Source organism: Heteronotia binoei, chromosome 2 (assembly GCF_032191835.1).
Source record: "Heteronotia binoei isolate CCM8104 ecotype False Entrance Well chromosome 2, APGP_CSIRO_Hbin_v1, whole genome shotgun sequence".
Classification (NCBI taxonomy): Eukaryota; Metazoa; Chordata; class Lepidosauria; order Squamata; family Gekkonidae; genus Heteronotia; species Heteronotia binoei.
Genome location: NC_083224.1, coordinates 97,400,174 through 97,417,118, shown reverse-complemented (window position 1 = coordinate 97,417,118; position 16,945 = coordinate 97,400,174). Strand labels below are relative to the sequence as shown.

The 16,945-nt window shown below is 43.5% G+C and overlaps 1 protein-coding gene across 6 annotated transcripts in view; it reads right to left on the bottom strand.

Moving 5' to 3' along the window:
• Nucleotides 1-360: 360 nt before the first annotated feature.
• The window catches only part of RNF220 (ring finger protein 220), a 537,115-nt gene continuing 520,530 nt past the window's right edge, over nucleotides 361-16,945 (bottom strand). For all 6 annotated transcript variants that reach the window (XM_060231695.1, XM_060231698.1, XM_060231697.1 and 3 more), the window contains 3 exons: nucleotides 14,932-15,040; nucleotides 12,556-12,630; nucleotides 361-3,341 (listed from right to left, as the gene is read on the bottom strand). In XM_060231695.1, coding sequence (XP_060087678.1) covers nucleotides 3,270-3,341; nucleotides 12,556-12,630; nucleotides 14,932-15,040 — 256 coding nt within the window. In that variant the 3' untranslated portion in view covers nucleotides 361-3,269. The remainder of the gene's footprint in view (nucleotides 3,342-12,555; nucleotides 12,631-14,931; nucleotides 15,041-16,945) is intronic.

Here is a 16,945-nt window from a genome sequence, read left to right as displayed (position 1 = left end):
CCATCATACCTTTTAAAAGGCTACTAAAAGACTTTTAAGATTAAGATGGAAGCTTCAGCATTTTAAGAGGTTGCTGCAGACTTTAGGAAAGGAGTCCAGAGCAAAAGCACATGTAGATAACAGACATGAACTGAAGGGATTAATTTGGCAGTAGTGGGAGGTGAACATTGGCCTGCATAAGGCAGTGGGTCAGATTGATGTCAATGGTCCTCATGACTGTAATGAAATAGCTACTCTGGCCTGTGGCAAAGCAACTAGGGCTGGAGGGAAAAAAGAAACAGCAGCATCTGTCTATGGGACTGCCCAAGTGAGGGCAGAAGAAAACTGGCAAGCAGGCAAGCAAGAGGACAGAAAGCACACTTGGAAGATTTTATATTCATTTAATTAATGTCAAATGTAGTTTACAAACGGGAATGACAAGTACCTTTTTATAGAATATACACGGACACACAATCATTGACACAACTTGAATATCACCTTGTGCAGCTGGGAATCTTTGGGCAAATATCGTTCATTTCATTTCAAGCTCATAGTGGAAGAGGAGAATGTGGTTGCTGAGTGATATGAATGGAACCTTGCATCTTCTTTCCCTTTCCTCCCTATCCCCTCAAGGGAAAAAAAAGCAGGACAAGATTAATGTTGAAATAAAAGTTATTAGTTGCATGTGGCTTTACAGATATGCATTTAGTTTAGTAGTGGTCCATAGGACCAGAGAAAGCTCTTCGTTCCCAATTTACTGGGACATGAAAAATGAACTCTCTCAGCACAGCCCGCTCTCAAACATTTCAGGGTGATATGCAGCTTTGTATTGAATGTTCCCACAGTGATTGCTTGATTGTGCTGGGCAAGCAGGGTTGGGTGTGGTGCAGCCTTCCTTACCATGACACACTTCAGACCAATTGTCTTTAGGAAGTTAAGTGCTATACCAGTGGAGGACTCCATAGAATGAACCAATGGCTGCTGCCCACTTAGGATGCCAATTAACTCTTGCGTGAAAAAACAACCCCTTCAAGCTGCTGGTAGTTTACCCTTACATTGGTCTCACTGCCTAGGTGACAACAGCAGAAACACTTATTTTTAAACCCCTTCTTAGTCGGATGGCTTAGCCACTTCTTGCTATATGAAATCTAGCTGTTAACTATTTGGGAACCTTGGAAGTTCAGAATTGTCTACGAGCCTGAAGCTGTTCTTCATAAGACAACAGTGAATATTTCAAGAGCATTCTTGAGAAGTCAAAATGCAAGATTTGTATAATAATGGCTATCCCTATCTAGGAAGGAGTATAGAACCATGTATTGTAAGATAGTGCTGTGGCAGAAATCTGATCTATATAAAACCAGTTGTTTTTACACCAACATGACAAACACTATCTGATATTTTAGGACTTAAATCAGAGGTATCAGACTGAATGAGCTAGAACAAAAATGTACTTCACACACTATCCCCATCTTAAAAGGTAGTTATTCTTAGGCATCTTTGCCTAGCAAAGCCAGTTCTTGTCGTGCACACTTCTGGTTTCCATTTGTGGAGTCCCAGTAATGTTGCAATCCTTTTCCTAGGTGGACTATAGGAAGCTTGTTTGTGTGATGAAAAAATTTCTGGATTGATTGGGGAAGGCTGAGAGAAGACTGCACATGGGTCACAGCTGGGGACAGTTTGCAGTTGCAGAACAGGTGACTGGGTAAGGGCTGCTATCAGAATTGTGCAAATGGCTGCAGAGGGCTTCAATAAGTTCAACCTCACATAAACCTGGACTGAGTTCCACCACTGTCACAGTCTAAGCAGGAGAGATAGAAGGAAGAAACAAGACACATGTCATTACAGGCCAGCACATACGAACGCCCTTTTTAAAAAAAGTTTAAATTAAACATATGTTTAGAAGTGAACCTATGAAAGATATGGGACATCACACAGATCAGGAAGGCCAGTGGTTAGGCATGGCAATACACCAGATTGACATAAAAGGATTTGCTTGACTAGAGAGATGGAGGGAGAAACACTGAAGGCTAATTCCTGCTCAGTCACAGGATGACAAGACTGAGGATTTTTCTGAATTGCTTATCTGCACTTACTTTTCTAGGCCTAGAAGCTACAAACCAGAGTTCAGTACTTACTGGCTCAGAACCTTGTGACTACAATATTCTCAAACAAAAGATGGCTTCAGTTTAAAAAAAGAAACAAACTTCTGGTAAGAGTGGAATTACATCCTGTAATGCCAGATGCAGCAGGCGAAGATGACTCCCCTTTTCCTTCACGTAAATGCATCAACTTGTCCCGTTCCCAGCTGGCACTGGTAAAAGTTTGCAAGCCTCTGACCCGCATGCCTCTTCCTCGCCTTCCAGTGAAAAATTAAAGACTATTTCAGTGGGATAAAGATTCTATATAAATAGCCCCATTAGCTACAACTAATGACAGAAATCTTGTTTTCCCATCTTTCCCCAGAAGTTGTGTAAGTCACGGGCAGAAATACAGCCGATACTAGAAGCTGTTAACTTTATATCTGAATGAGGAAATATACACCACAGAACATTAAACCATTTATATTATATAATATGTATAATATATATATATTTATACTTCTTTTAAACTAATGACTTTAATGTCAAAACTTTGTAGAACCAAGAAAAATATGGGTTTAATGTTCTCTGCTTATTTTTTTTCTCTTTTAAAAAAAAAAGTACAACCCAAAAACAAAGGAAAAACATAAAAGGACAACATATTAGTATGTAATGTTGTAGTCTATCCCATTTATACACAACATTGTAAACATATAGAGTTTATATTACATGTGCTTCATTCTGCCATTGTGGAAGTTTCGGTGTAGGTGTTTTGTTTTTAAAACCACTAGACCACCACAAAAAAGGAGGGAAAAAGAACACAAGTTACAGCTCGGGAGGGTTCCTGCTGTGGAAGATTCAGTCCCTTCACAAGTTGGCTCACAGGGTGGCTTGGCTACCAAGATGTTCCCCTGAAAAGGCTTGCAAGTCATCCACAATGGAACCATGCCTCATGGCAAAATGGGAGAGGTGCAGAACATCAGTTTGTAAAGGGGGGTAGGGTGGTTCACAATAAAGGTTCTGGTTTGGCCTTCTCATGAAGTTGGCGGTGTCAGTGACAGGGTTGGAAGCAGAGGCATTGTGTGGCTCCTTCAGCCTCTAGTCCACATTTGGAGTCTCTAGTTTGTTTGTAAATGTCTCTTGCTGCTGCTGCCGCCATTACTTTCCCCCAGTTCCTCTGGTGTGGCAATCTGGTTTGAGCAGCCATGTCCTTCATAAGTAGATGCGCCTGAGGTCCCCTGGAGAGGTGATGGTGTTGCACTGAGGGCACAGCTTCTTAGCACCCTGTATGGGATCAAGCAACAGCAACGTTAAGAAGAGCAAGGACACTGCCTTCTGTCCATATCATGTGCCTAACAACAAGTGCACATGTGACCAATAATCATAGGAAATAGGTCATATGGATGAGGACTCGACCTAGGGAAAGGCAGCCCGGGGAGCGGGGAGGTGGTGGAAGGGAGTAAATTCGGTTTCTCTTCTAAGGTTGATGGCTTCTCTTCTAAGGTTGATGGCTACAATCTCACTGTAGCAACATGAAAAACAGAGCACCAAGAACTAAATTTCACAAAAGTTTCTCTATTCTGTGATTCAGGGGCAGATTGGCCATTAAAGCCATGTCCTGGTGAGCCAGTGGTCTGGGGGATACCTCCCCCTGCAGCAGCCCTGGGGCCATCCCTCCACTAGGGCAATCCCAGCCCAAAGGGAGAGGTGGGTGCAATTGTAAGATGGTGATGTGGGCAAGGAGACACCCAACCTAACCGTTACATCCAGCGCAGCAAAAGATGTGCCCAGTCCACCCTTTGAGACATCTGACTTGAACTCACAAGGGTGAGGAGTACACCTGCAGACAAGGGATGCATCCAGCCTGGCTTCTCTCATTCAGCTATGCAGCTTCACTGTCCTCCTGTGGAAGGACAGGCCCCCTTTCCGTTCCTAATCCACTATGATTACTGAACAGGCATAGCTCTCTGTGGCCCTTTACTGTTTTTCATTATTTCTCTTCATTGGCTAATGACAGAAAACCCAGTCTCCAGAATAAAGAAGCACTGCAGTGCTAAGGAAAAATGAAAATACAGAAACTCCCAAGTCCAAGGAGGGAAAAAGGTAGCTGATGTGTGACATCCATTAGAAATAAAGCACCCATATTCATCATCTGTCAATGAACTTGACAGACAGAAGGATGTTAGTAAATCTCAGAATCAGGGTCAAAAATAAACCAGCCAGCATCAAATTGGTGGGTGTAACAGAACAGTGGACAAGAAAAATGATACATGCAACACAGAAAGCACAGCTTCCTTTGGAGGCAAATACAGTCAATGACAGCAGTTGGGAAGTACCAGGAGATGGTATCAAAATTTAGCCTGCTGACTTTGGTGGATGAAAAATAAGTCCCCTATGTAAGTGACCCAGTCTCTCTCCACTGTGTAGTTTTATGTTCACTGCATTTCCTGACAAATTTCAACTAAGCAGCAAAAGCCAGCATCATTACCCAGCAAAGATCCTGCTACTGTGGAAAGATATCCAAGAGGCAGTTTCGCGGGGGGGGGGGGGGGGGGAAGTATGGCAAAATGATTGGGGGGGGGGGGATAAAGGAAACTCAAGGCCAAGAGCTACTAGAAAAGTTTTACAAAGCCAGTAGAATGTAGAACTCAGTGGTGGTGGTGGTTTTTAACCACTCTCAGAATATATTACACACACATACACACAAGACCCATTATTTCCATGTTTGGACCCTTCATCAGTATTAATGTATTTGTAATAATTCAAATTTATATATGTGTGTTCCTTTAATTTTTGGTAAGTTGCAGTAGAGAAAGGGGGGTGAAAGAGGGGGGATGAGTGAGTGAGGTGTTTGGTAACTGAGTGTGGGTGGAGCTAAGAAGTATGTGTGGAGGGAATAGAGAGAAGTCAGTCAACAGCTCTCAGCTGAGTGACAGTAGTTAATAGTTGTGGCTAGTCAGCAGTCTATGAAGTCTGAGAAGCTGTCTTCTGATTAGAATCTCATACTAGTGCTGTGAAAGGCATTAAGATTCTAGAGAAGAAAAGTAGAATACTTTAGAGGACATATTAGGGGCTAGATAGAGAGCCAAAACCTAATATTCTTAGAGTATGATAGGAGTGTGAGAAACAGAAGCTGTCAGAAAGTTGAGTTAGGAAGCGAAAAGAGAATTTGAGAGCAAGGAGTGTGTGAAGTGTAAGAGTGGCACCTCAGTCAGACGTTACTATTATTCACTGAAGAATTAAGCTATAAACATCTTGAAACCAATACGCTTATTGTACAAATAAAGTTTTATTTTGTTTCGTATTAACTTGGAGTCCTATGATATTAAATAAGAGTCTCATCCTCAGGGCCACATAGTCCAACGAAGAAGTCTTAGAGCTTGGGCACAATTAAGTGCGGAGCGTTAAATGAAGTGTTTGGAATTACAGTAAATTCCTGGTGGCAGGCAGCAGTACATACTTTAAGAGGGAAGCTGTGACAATATTTAACTACAAGAGAAGACAAGATTCCCTGGGGAAGACAATAATGCTAGGAGAAGTTGAAAAGGACCCAACATGAAATGTATTGACTCAATCAAGGCCCTCTATCAGAAAGACCAAAGAAGGCTGTTAATGACAAGGATGTTATGGAGGTCATTAATTTATAGGGTTGCCATAAATTGGGAGTGATTTGATAATACTTAACACAGCCATGCACATATAAGATAAGGAAACACATTATTTGCTGAAGAAAGAAGCCTTGCAGGGAGAGTGGCTTGAGTCAATGCCACTGCAGGGAATTTCCCCATGTTTCTGTTCCTCAAACTTCTTGACATACAGGAAGGCTAGGATACTGTTATGCTAGACTCAATGCTGACTGCAAATGAACTGAGCCTCATGCCTTTCAAGAACATAAAATGAGAAGGTATACTTCAAGGCTCAGAAATCAAACAGAATATGGTTAGAACATCAGCTATCTCTCAGAACACCTCTAGCCTCACCCCCACAATGCCTCCTAAATCCCAAATCTGCCTTTCTATCAATCTCTGACAATAAATGAGAACAATTATGTCAAGATTAAAAGACATCTAACACTACTCAACAAAACAGCATTTTGCAGTACTCAAAGTGCTGGGTTTAGATGTAGAAGGCTCGGTCTTAAAACTGTGGAGTGACTGAACCTCAGTGGATAATTTTGCTGCCACTGCTTAAAGTATGACAGAGTTGTTGTGAAGGAAAGTTGAGTTTAGAACTGTAAAAGCACACTGGGCACTAAGAACTGCTAACAAGAACAATTCATGAAAGAGCCTGTAATATGCCCAGTTTATTTCAAGAGCAGATTTCTTTTTTTCCTAGACACAAATTGAAACTGGATCTTGAACGCCAACTCTGTGCCCTGCTGATTGCATCCAGAGATGTGGGGTTGAGAGAAATGAAAGTTTAAGGCAATCGCAGGCTTATTCTTCAGTTTAAACATTTTCTCAGTGCTACACAAAGCAATCGTTACATGAGGCAATTAAACAAGCCTCACACACATGCGCTGGCACCAAGCCAGTGAACAAGGATTTCCTTCCCCCATCCTGCTCACCTGCCAGCTGGGGTTACTAAACTTTTCCCTTGAAATAAAAATACTGTGGAATAATAAGCCACACCTGTTGAACATGGGGGGGGGGGGAATCTGAAATGTCCTCCAGTTCCTTTCATCATGGCCCCATGGAAAAGCCTTGATGGGTAACAGCAGTGTATGCTGTAGTGAAGGAAGGCCACCTCAGCTTTTCCATTATAAACCCCAGTTTTCCAGGGTTTATAAAACCCGGCTGCAAAATGTAGCTCCAGGGCTGAAACACAGCACCAAAAAGGAATGATGAAGAGAAGGTTTTATTTGCCCCACACATTCTTAATTAAAATTTGGCAAGTGATTGATCTAGGATGTCGGCTAATCACTTTGGGGAGTTTGAAAAATAACGAATGTGGCCCACTTTGCAAAGTCGTTATATCTCACACCATGTCAGGAAGGAACAGTGCTTTGAGAAAAGGGTGGAGAATTTGCTTTGAAACCTGGAAAACTGAAATCTGCAGCCCAAGATAGTTCAATCTGGGCAGGCGGCAGAAGGATGGAAACCCAGTCAGCTGGCACCTCTTGGGTACTCTGAGAGGTGTCTGGGGGAGGGGGGAATCTTTGTCTTCCTTCTGCAACCTGGGCAAGCTGCAGAAGGAGGACAGAAGCCCAGCCATCCCACACCTCTTGGACACTCTGAGAGGTGGGGAGGGGAAAGAGAAGATATCTTCATTGTCCTTCTGCAGCCTGGGAAAGCTGCAGGAGGACGGAAGCCCAGCCAGCCCATACCTCTCAGGCACTCCAAGAGCAGTGTTCCCTCTAAGCTGAGTTAGTGTGAGCTAGCTCATAGGTTTTTAGCCTCTGGCTCACACATTTTTGTCTTGGCTCAGGAAAAATGGCCCCAGAGCAAACTAACTTACGCAGTAGCTCACAACTTTAATGCCAGTAGCTCACGAAGTAGAATTTTGGCTCACATGACTCCGCATTGTCCAAGTATTGTCCAAGAGGTGCATGAGAGTGAAGAAAGATGTTTGTCCTCCAAGGAGGGAAGCTCCGTCAGCTGGAGCCTTTCAGGAACTCCCGAGAGGCGCAAAGGGGTGGTGGTGGTCAGTTGCTCACAAGCCAAATCCGAGCCCTATAGGGGACGGATATGGCCCGTGGGCCACCTGTTTGACACCCCTGCTCTACATCAATAAGTACAAATGATTCAAGGCGAGAGCTCTCCATCAAGCTGTGCCCAGTGTTGTAGTGTATACTTGAGCTCTGATAAGTGGTGCCTGATTCCTTGATCATTTTATTTTCAGGGCACAGCTATTAGCCAGTATAAAATCCTTAACCCCCTCTCCCAGCCCTTCAGACACCGGTGACAGGGCTGGATTGGAGCAGAGATGCTGCCGTACATGCCCCTGGAGCCACAGTCACATCTGTCAGGAGTCTCCAGAGAACTGAGGGGATGTTGTAAGGGCTTTCTTGGCTTTTGCTGAATTTTGTAACCATCATCTTGCCCACAACACCTAAATAATCTTTAATAAATATCATCCTGAGCACACACGGTTTGTCTTTGCCTTGCCACCTGCTTTGAACCTCAGAGCACAGTTTGGCTGGTGCAGTCTTTGAAAATGTGAAGGTCTTTACATTTTATTGGGGGGGTTTTCTATGATTTTATGCTCTTCTATTGTTTCTGGCACTTTGTTGTTGGATAATTTATTTCATTGTTATAATTTCTTTAATCAACACTGCTGAAATGTGAGTATTCAATGCAGAAGGGGAAGAGGTTGTATTTTACAGCGCTGCAGCAGCACTAGCAGTGCAATGATGTGGAATCATCAGGGCTTGAGTGTGACATGGAAGAATCAAATAAGCATGTACATCAAATCATGCATTCAGGCTCATATGGATCCTGGGAAGGAGGACTGCTATGGTTTGGGGAAGTATAGCTATACCTTCCCCTCTTTCCCTGCCTCAACTTCGTCAACCAAAGAAGGAAAGAGCCAATACCTCTCCATGTCCCAAATCTCTATCATTTTGTTTTTGGAACACATTTGCTGTGGTTGAACTTGTCAGCTGTAACTAGATAGGAACCAGTGGGGCCCAGTGCACAGTATTAAACTGGGCCCAAATCTCATCATAGCTATTGGATAGTTCTGTGCTTGCTCCTTCCTATAGGTATGTATCTCAACACCGTTTTTTTGGGGGGGGGGGGGGCGGGGAATACAGTTGTTGCATTTTTTATATTGGTGAGGTTTCAGCTGCAGCTCCCCAGCTGTGAATGGGAAAAATTCTTGCAGGGAATGAAAAGGAATAAAGACATTAAAGAACTTTGGCACTGAAAGTGTTATTACTAGCTAAAAACAGCCTATCTAGCACCAAGGATGTCAAAAGCTGAGGACAGGAAATGCATGAAATCGTGCAGGGTGACTCTTCAATGATTTCTGTGTGTGAGAGAACACTTGGGCTCAGCCAGATGTAAGACCCCCCCACCCAAAAAAGTGTAAGGCTATCATGACCACTTTGCTTCAGCTTCTTCCCTTGTACAAAAAAGTCTAAGCAGTCATTTGGTCTGCTCATATAAAACACAGAAGGAAAAGCCTGATTTTTCCCTAATGGGGAATGAATGGCAGATCTCCAGAAATGTTCAAACACATCAGGAAGCCCAATAACTCACCCCCCAACTACCATTAAATGCAACAAATTGTTTATAGCACAACACAAAAAATATGCTTCCCCCTTCATTGAGCATATTTTTCCATGTGTGCCATACACTCAGCAGTCTCTGCATTTTCCTTGCCAAGAGGGAAGCAGGCTTTGCACCCAGGGAAAGGTAACTTGTGGGAATTATTAAATCCATTATCCCAGACCTAGTTACACACACACACATGCACACATTCTCTCCGTCATGCTCAAAGTATAAGGAGATACCTTAATTAGAACAATGCAGGTTGGTGAGTATGAAACACCCAGCCCAGCTGCTATATGCCATTAAATCCATAAAGAAGAGTAGGGGGAGGGAAGGGCAGCCTTAACGAGATTACACACATTGACTTTGATCAAGACACAAAAGCACTAAGGCGTTCCAGGGTTTTTATTGCTGTCTTCAGGCAACATTTTAATGGTTACATTAGAAACATGCGAACATAGGCAGAGAGATTTTTTAAAAGAGAGTGAAAGAACAGCGCCTGCCATGCAAAAGACCCTGCTTTAATAAATTGTGGGCTGTAGGGAGAAGGCGAGTGCTGGGGAACAGATGAGTGGCCGCTTATTAATTGTTTCCCTTGTGCAATTTCCCACTCAGAATGCTGTTTTTGGGTGAAACAGCTTCCCTCCCTGTTGCATGGTCACTTCCAGTGCAGGGACCATACTCAAAGCGCAACTCGGATACTGAACTTGCTCCTCCCTCACAGCTAATTTCAAATATATTTTCCACGTTGAACATGTGGTTGGTACTTTTTAAAAATGTAGTATCTGCTGGCTGTTACTTTTTGGAGACACAAGAAGGCATACCTTTTTCTCACTCTCAAACTTCAAGCAATATAGGAATGACGTGTGGGACAAGGAAGATGCCCAGTGCTAGAAAAAGCAGGGATGTTTTGATTTCCTGTCTTCTCTGAAAAACACTCACATATCATGTTTGCATTTTAAGACTACCCTGAAAAGCTGTTTGCAACTGTGGAGAGCCAGTTTGGTGTAGTGGTTAAGTGTGCGGACTCTTATCTGGGAGAACCGGGTTTGATTCTCCACTCCTCCACTTGCACCTGTTGGAATGGCCTCGGGTTAGCCTTAGCTCTGGCAGAGGTTGTCCTTGAAAGGGCAGCTGCTGTGAGAGCCCTCTCCAGCCCCACCCACCTCACGGGATGTCTGTTGTGGGGGAGGAAGGTAAAGGAGATTGTGAGCCGCTCTGAGACTCTTCAGAGTGGAGGGCGGGATATAAATCCAATATCATCATCATCATCACCATCATCATCATCTTCTTCTTCATCATCTTCATCATCTTCTTCTTCTTCTTCCCACTCATAAGTAAGGTAGCGGCCCTCAGGCATTAACTCTGAAATCCTGGGATGAGTGGTAGGACCACTTTGGGCTAAACTACACATTATTATGGGAGATATATGGCCTGGATCCACTGGAGCATTTTCACAGATGGAAGGATTTCCATATGTAGTGTGTGATTCTTTTTCATCTTCACCCTTTCACTGCAGCCCCAAATGCCACTCCTGGAGGAGGTGTTGGATGGCAGTGGGAAAGGGGGTCATGAGGAAATCATGTTCTATAGGCCAAAATCTTTCCGTCTGCAGAAACACTACAGTGGATACAAATCAGTATCTCCTAATGTAATTTTAATGACTTAACTGGTGGTGGTGGGGAGAACTGGATCATGGCAGCAGTATGGGGAAGGGAAATGTAACACTCTCACACATACAGCCCTGGCTGCGAAGGGGGAAGCAGAGGCATTCATATCATACCTGTCTTCATTTTCTTACACACACTAACAGCCCAGAGAGATTTCTCCTTGGAAAATGGGATGAGGAAGGCTTACATCATCCCAACCCTGATTCTCCCCCCCCCCCATTGTTTTTCATCATAAAAACCTCTTAACTTGACAAAGTTCCACGTAAACTGAATGGGACAATTACTGGCTCCACACACTGTTCAGTACAATAGAAGAAAGAAATTCATAACTAGAAACTAGAGTTTGCAATACACATAAACTGATTTCAGATGGCAACTGTTGTCCACTATTAGACGGGATAACAATCAATCAATCAACATTTTATTTATATCCTGCCCTCCCCGTCGAAGCAAGCTCAGGGCGGCTAACAACATCAACCAGCTGAAGTATACCAAACTAAGTATAAACTGTTAGAGTACAAACTGAATAAAACTAAGTTGGTCTTAAAGGTGCAATTGACTCCTATTTTGTTCTACTACTTCAGACCAACACGGCTGTCTATTTGGATCTATCAGCAAGTTCTTATCTGTAAGGCACTTTTATCTGGCTCCCAGTTGCCCTTATTTTAATCAACATGTGGCAAATTTGTCATGCCATTTCACATGTGAGGAGAAAAACTATTTGCAAAAGCTGCAAATATAGCACATTCCGATCTTACATTTCATTGTGCGTTTTGTATGCACATGCTGTGGCTGAAACTTACACGGAGAAGCTGTAAGATTATGTGCATTTCACATAAACTTTATTATACTGCTGTCTGGGGTCTATTCCTAAAAAGCAAAGGATCACTGCTGAACTGCATCTTGGGGGATCTTTAGGGAAATATATAGGTTCTACAATCTAACATCCTTCTCAACATATAAATGAAATGGAGTAAGCTCCATAATGGTGGGGTCTTGTAAGGACTAGGTAGTGCTGACTTTATTATAACGATTTTGACCACTGATCAGGATATGCACCCCTGGTCACTGATATCTTCTATCAGAAAATAATTCTCACTTGGTCCTTTATTATTTAATATTATTATTGCAATAATGGAGCCTATGTCTAATGTTTATGCTTGACCACTGAAGAAAGCCAGCAGGCCGAAACACATCTGTTTTAGGGTTGCATAAGGTCCTGATTTTGAAATACTGTATGAATTGTATTCTTATTGAGGCTATATTTGGGCCTACAACTGTTTTTAAACTGAGTTGTAATAAATACATCATGTTTATATAATCTGCATTATTTATATTCATGTTTTATACTTATTGAGATTAATACTGGGCCCCTTATTTTATCTCCAATTAACCTTCTTTGGTTCTTAATTCATTTTTTGGGTTAAGTTTTTGTTCCCCTTCTTTTTTCTTCCATTCCTCCCCATCCTCCAACAATCGCTGCACTCTTCCCCATCCTCTATGGTAATGTCAGTTTCTTAAAATCCTTGCCCTCCACAGTCACTGAAACTTTGGACCATATTTGGGAATAAAAAAAGCATTATGAGCTCCCATGGAAGAAGCCAAGATTCTCACCAAAGTCCTCAGCCAGCATTCTTCACAGTGCACGTGCCAGCACTGAATCGAGGTCAGAGGCATCGTGTATGAGTCCTGTAAAGAGAAAGTGGAACAGTCCCATCACACATTCTATTCTGTTTGGGAAATCCTCCACTAGATGCTGAGCCTTTGGAAGTAGGGTGCAGAGCCAATACCATATCAGTACACTTTACATTTGCACCATAGTTTACAGGAACTTAAATTCTCCTGCACTTCTGGGGCTTTTCCTGCACAATGGCAAAACATGAAACAGAAGGCATGAGTGACAACTAATGTAGCATCAGGATCAGACAACCAAAAGGTAGAACAACATCACAGACTTCTGTTGCCACCATCTGTAGCCCTGCAACTGAGAACAACAGGGTAGAAAAAGTCAGCAGATCTTGTGGTTCCTGCTGCTACGGATAATATTAATCTTTCCTTGAACAGCCTGATTTTATATTACAACTCCCAGAGCCTCTCTTTTGTCAACTGCTACTAGCAAGCTATTTCTTGCAAGACAATCCTCACTGGAATTCCAACCAGCAGGCAAACAAGGACCATGTGCTACCCTGTGAGACCAGAATAGAATCACAGAACTGAAAGGGCCTACACAGGCCTCCTAGTACAACCCCTTGCTCAATGCAGGATCAGCCCAGAGCATCCCTGACAAGTGTTTATCCAGCTGCTGCTTAAAGATTCCCAGTGAGGAGAAGCTCACCACCTCCTTAGGTAGCTGATTCCACTGTTGAACAACTCTTACTGTAAAAAAGTTTTTCCTAATATTCAGCTGATACCTTCCCACCCTTAATTGAAACCCATTATTGTGAGTCCTCTCCTTTGCTGCCAACAGGAACAGCCCCCTGCCCTCCTCTAAGTGACAGCCCTTCAGATACTTAAAAAGAGAAATCATGGGCATGGAACAGGGGTCACTGGGGATGTATATGTGTGGGAAAGGTATTTGTGAAGTTCCTATGTGCAGGGGATTGGACTAGATGACCTCTATAATTCTATGTTCCCCCTCAACCTTCTCTTCTCCAGACTGAACATTCCCAAGGCCCTCAGCCTCTCCTCATAGGGATTGGTCCAGGCCCCTGATCATCCTTGTTGCTCTCCTCTGCACCTGCTCCATTTTGTCCACATCCTTTTTGAAGTGAGGCCTCCAGAACTGGACACAGTACTCCAGGTGCAGCCTGACCAATGCAGCAGATAGCAGGACTATGACATCTTGTAATTTGGATATTATGCCTGTTAATGCATCCCAAGATGGCATTTGTCTTTTTTCTTGCTGCACCTGCACCTCGTATTTAACTTACAGTCCACTCATAACCCCAAGATCTTGTTCACATACACTGCTATCCACTAGTATCTTATTTACTTACATTGCTTTCATGGCCAAAGCAAGCTAAGAAATGAAACCTAGAGTCTGTCCAGGACATTATTATTAGCTTTTTTTGGCAAGTAACAAGAGTAGCTTCACCTTTAAGAGAAAGCTCAGATTAGCTCCAGTTATGCAGCAGTGATGTGACAAATGGACAAATATAGAACTAATGTGGGGGAAGACAGGTAGCCCTCTGCAGGAGCAAAAACCTTTTGTAAAATATAAGCAGCTAGGGAAGGGGAAGTATTTACCCTTCAGAAGAAAAAAGAAGTTAAGGGGTGAGAACTGGAGGATTATCATTTTAGGAGTAGGAATAACCTTGTATTTCCCTCATTCTTTTAAGGGTCTACATGGAAGAAAATTTTAGTGCTTTGAATAACATAAAGCTGGGGTGGAGGGAGAGAACATTTTTGCTGTAATCATTATTTGCACTCTAAATACAACAAAGGCAATTTTTCCTGAGATGGAGGCACAACCTGGAGGCAAAGTGGTCTGCATGCCCAGCATCCAAAAGAGCTACAAGTGTGTGAAAACTGTCAGCACAAGAGGAGCTGAGAAATGATGTAGACTCTGAGCCACTAGAGGGAGCTTCGGCACTTCAGTAAATGAGTTGCCAGACTCGAGGTTTCATCATGAGGACACAGTCAGTTTTGAAATATTGGGGCTAATGGCTTGTACTTAAATCACATGGTAGGCCTTAGATCAGGTACTGACCTCCTCCTAGCATGTAAGAAGGGGGAAAGGAATACAGATGCAAAGAATTCTGCTGTGCTGTAAAGTACTCCACTAGAGTTGGCAAGTTGCCAATAAAACCATATCTCAGCAACTTGCACTGAAAGGGACTCTAGTTAACAGAAACTTGAGGCACTTCCGCAGAGTCCAGGGACATGGCTACTGTTTTGTTACAAAAAATATCAACTATGCCCACTGTGCTACAGACAAGGAATAGTGACAGTCATTTCCTTATTCATGATCACAACTGGCAAGCTACTCACCATGCAAATGAGACATTTATAGCGGTCCCCACGGGAGAGCTGCCTTTCTAACTCACGGACACGAGCCTTTAGCGCTTCAAATGTTGTCACTGCTGAATCTTCTGTAATCCTACAATAGATGACAAGTCAGAGCTGGCCAAGTTCTTAGAAACATCCCACTGATTTCATTATGTGCTGTGTATGTATTAGATGAAAACATCATGGTGGTGGGATGCATCCTGGTTCTTGGTGGTGGTGGTGGTGGGGAGATCCAGTCAAGAAAACCTTAACATTGCAACTTCAAGAAGAGGCTGCCAAAACCCCCACCTTTTGAAGGATTGAAAACAAAGGCCAATGAGTAGGAGTACAAAGGTCAAATTATTCTTAGACGGTCAGAATTATATTGTACAAGGAGCGACCCATGATACTTCATGATGGTGGTGGGGGAGCCTGCTCCCTGTCTCAATCAGCTCCACTGCCTATGGGCCCAGCTTCTGCTACTGGGCCTGCCACAATTTCTCCCCCACCCCCAATTGCTGCTGTCATCTTCAGAGTCCCCTAGGCTCCTGCCTCCCATCATCAACAACAACTACAGCAGGCCCAGCACTGCTCCGGTTCGGGCCCACTGCAGCTTTTGCCCCCCACTGCCACTATCATGGTTCCCTCCCCCCTACCGTTGCAATGCTTGCTGGGCCTTGTGCACTCCCCCCCCCCCAGGCTCTGCTACCAGACCTGCTATCATCCTCATGGCCCCCAAGCACCCCCCCCCCCACACCACTGACAACTCTGGTGGGCCCAGTGCAGCTTCTGGCTTTGCCCTGCTGCAGATTCTCTCCCCCATCTCCACTGCCGATACCAGGGCTGCTGTTGTTTCCCCTCCCACTATCCACAACTGGCATGCCTCCCAGCCTCTGCTACTAGGCTCCCTGCAATTTTCTCAATGCCACAGTAATTATCAGGGCTGCCACAGCTGCTGCCCCCCATCACGGTCACTGACACCATCTGAATTAGAGTTGGCTTTTATACCCCACTTTTCTCTACCGTAAAGAGTCTCAAAGTGTCTTACAATTGCCTTCCCTTCCTCTTCCCTCAACAAGCACCTTGTGAGGAAGGAAAGGCTGAGAGAATTCTGACTGACCCAAGGTTACCCAGCTGGCTTCATATGGAGGAGTGGGGACTCAAACCTGGTTCTCCAGATTAAAGTTTGCTGCTCTTAAACCACTATATCATGCCAGCTGCGGCCTAGAGAAGGTATGTGCATTGACTTTGCATGTGCAGATAATACTTCTTTATTTAGGGGGAATTTAACTCCCCCATGTTGGGGTTTTTTAAAATTTAGTTTTCAGATTTTTCTGCAAATTTGGGGTGTTCCCCAAGTTTGCAGGCAAATCTGTTCAGTATTAGTGTGACCTCAAGCCACAGATTTAGATAGCTGTGGATGGGAGCCACATCTGAGAAACTGATACACAGATTCTGGAGAGCAGCCTGGGGGACCAATGAGGCTCCACAGGTTTATGATTTGATCTCGTGCTAGCAGTTCTGAAATTATGACGGTTTCTTTTTCCAGGGGATTTTGCTATGATGATGCCAAATCTCCACAATGTAACCACAGAACTACACAGGGCACTTGGATAAGAGCTGAGGGAAGCAAAGGCAAAAGCTTGATCAAGTCAAACCATCCCCCTTACTCACATGAAAATGAACAGAACATTAGCGTAAGGGGTTATACCTACAGGGCACACCTGTAAATTAAACAGTTTGTACAGAGAAGGAACTTGGTTATTACGATTAAAACCGGTGCAACATTTTGACACTGGAAAGAACAAATATGCATCAATGGACAGATAAGTAATTGCAAACTTGTCACCTATCAACAAAGGACAGTATCCAAGAAAGCCCCTCCTACAGTGGTGCAAGCTGCACATGTGGATTTCTGTATGCTCATTCTCACTACTTCAGTCCTTATTCAGAAACTGTAAATTCTGTGCAAATCTAAGTCTTGCAGTCAATAATGAATATAACAAGCACAGATTTG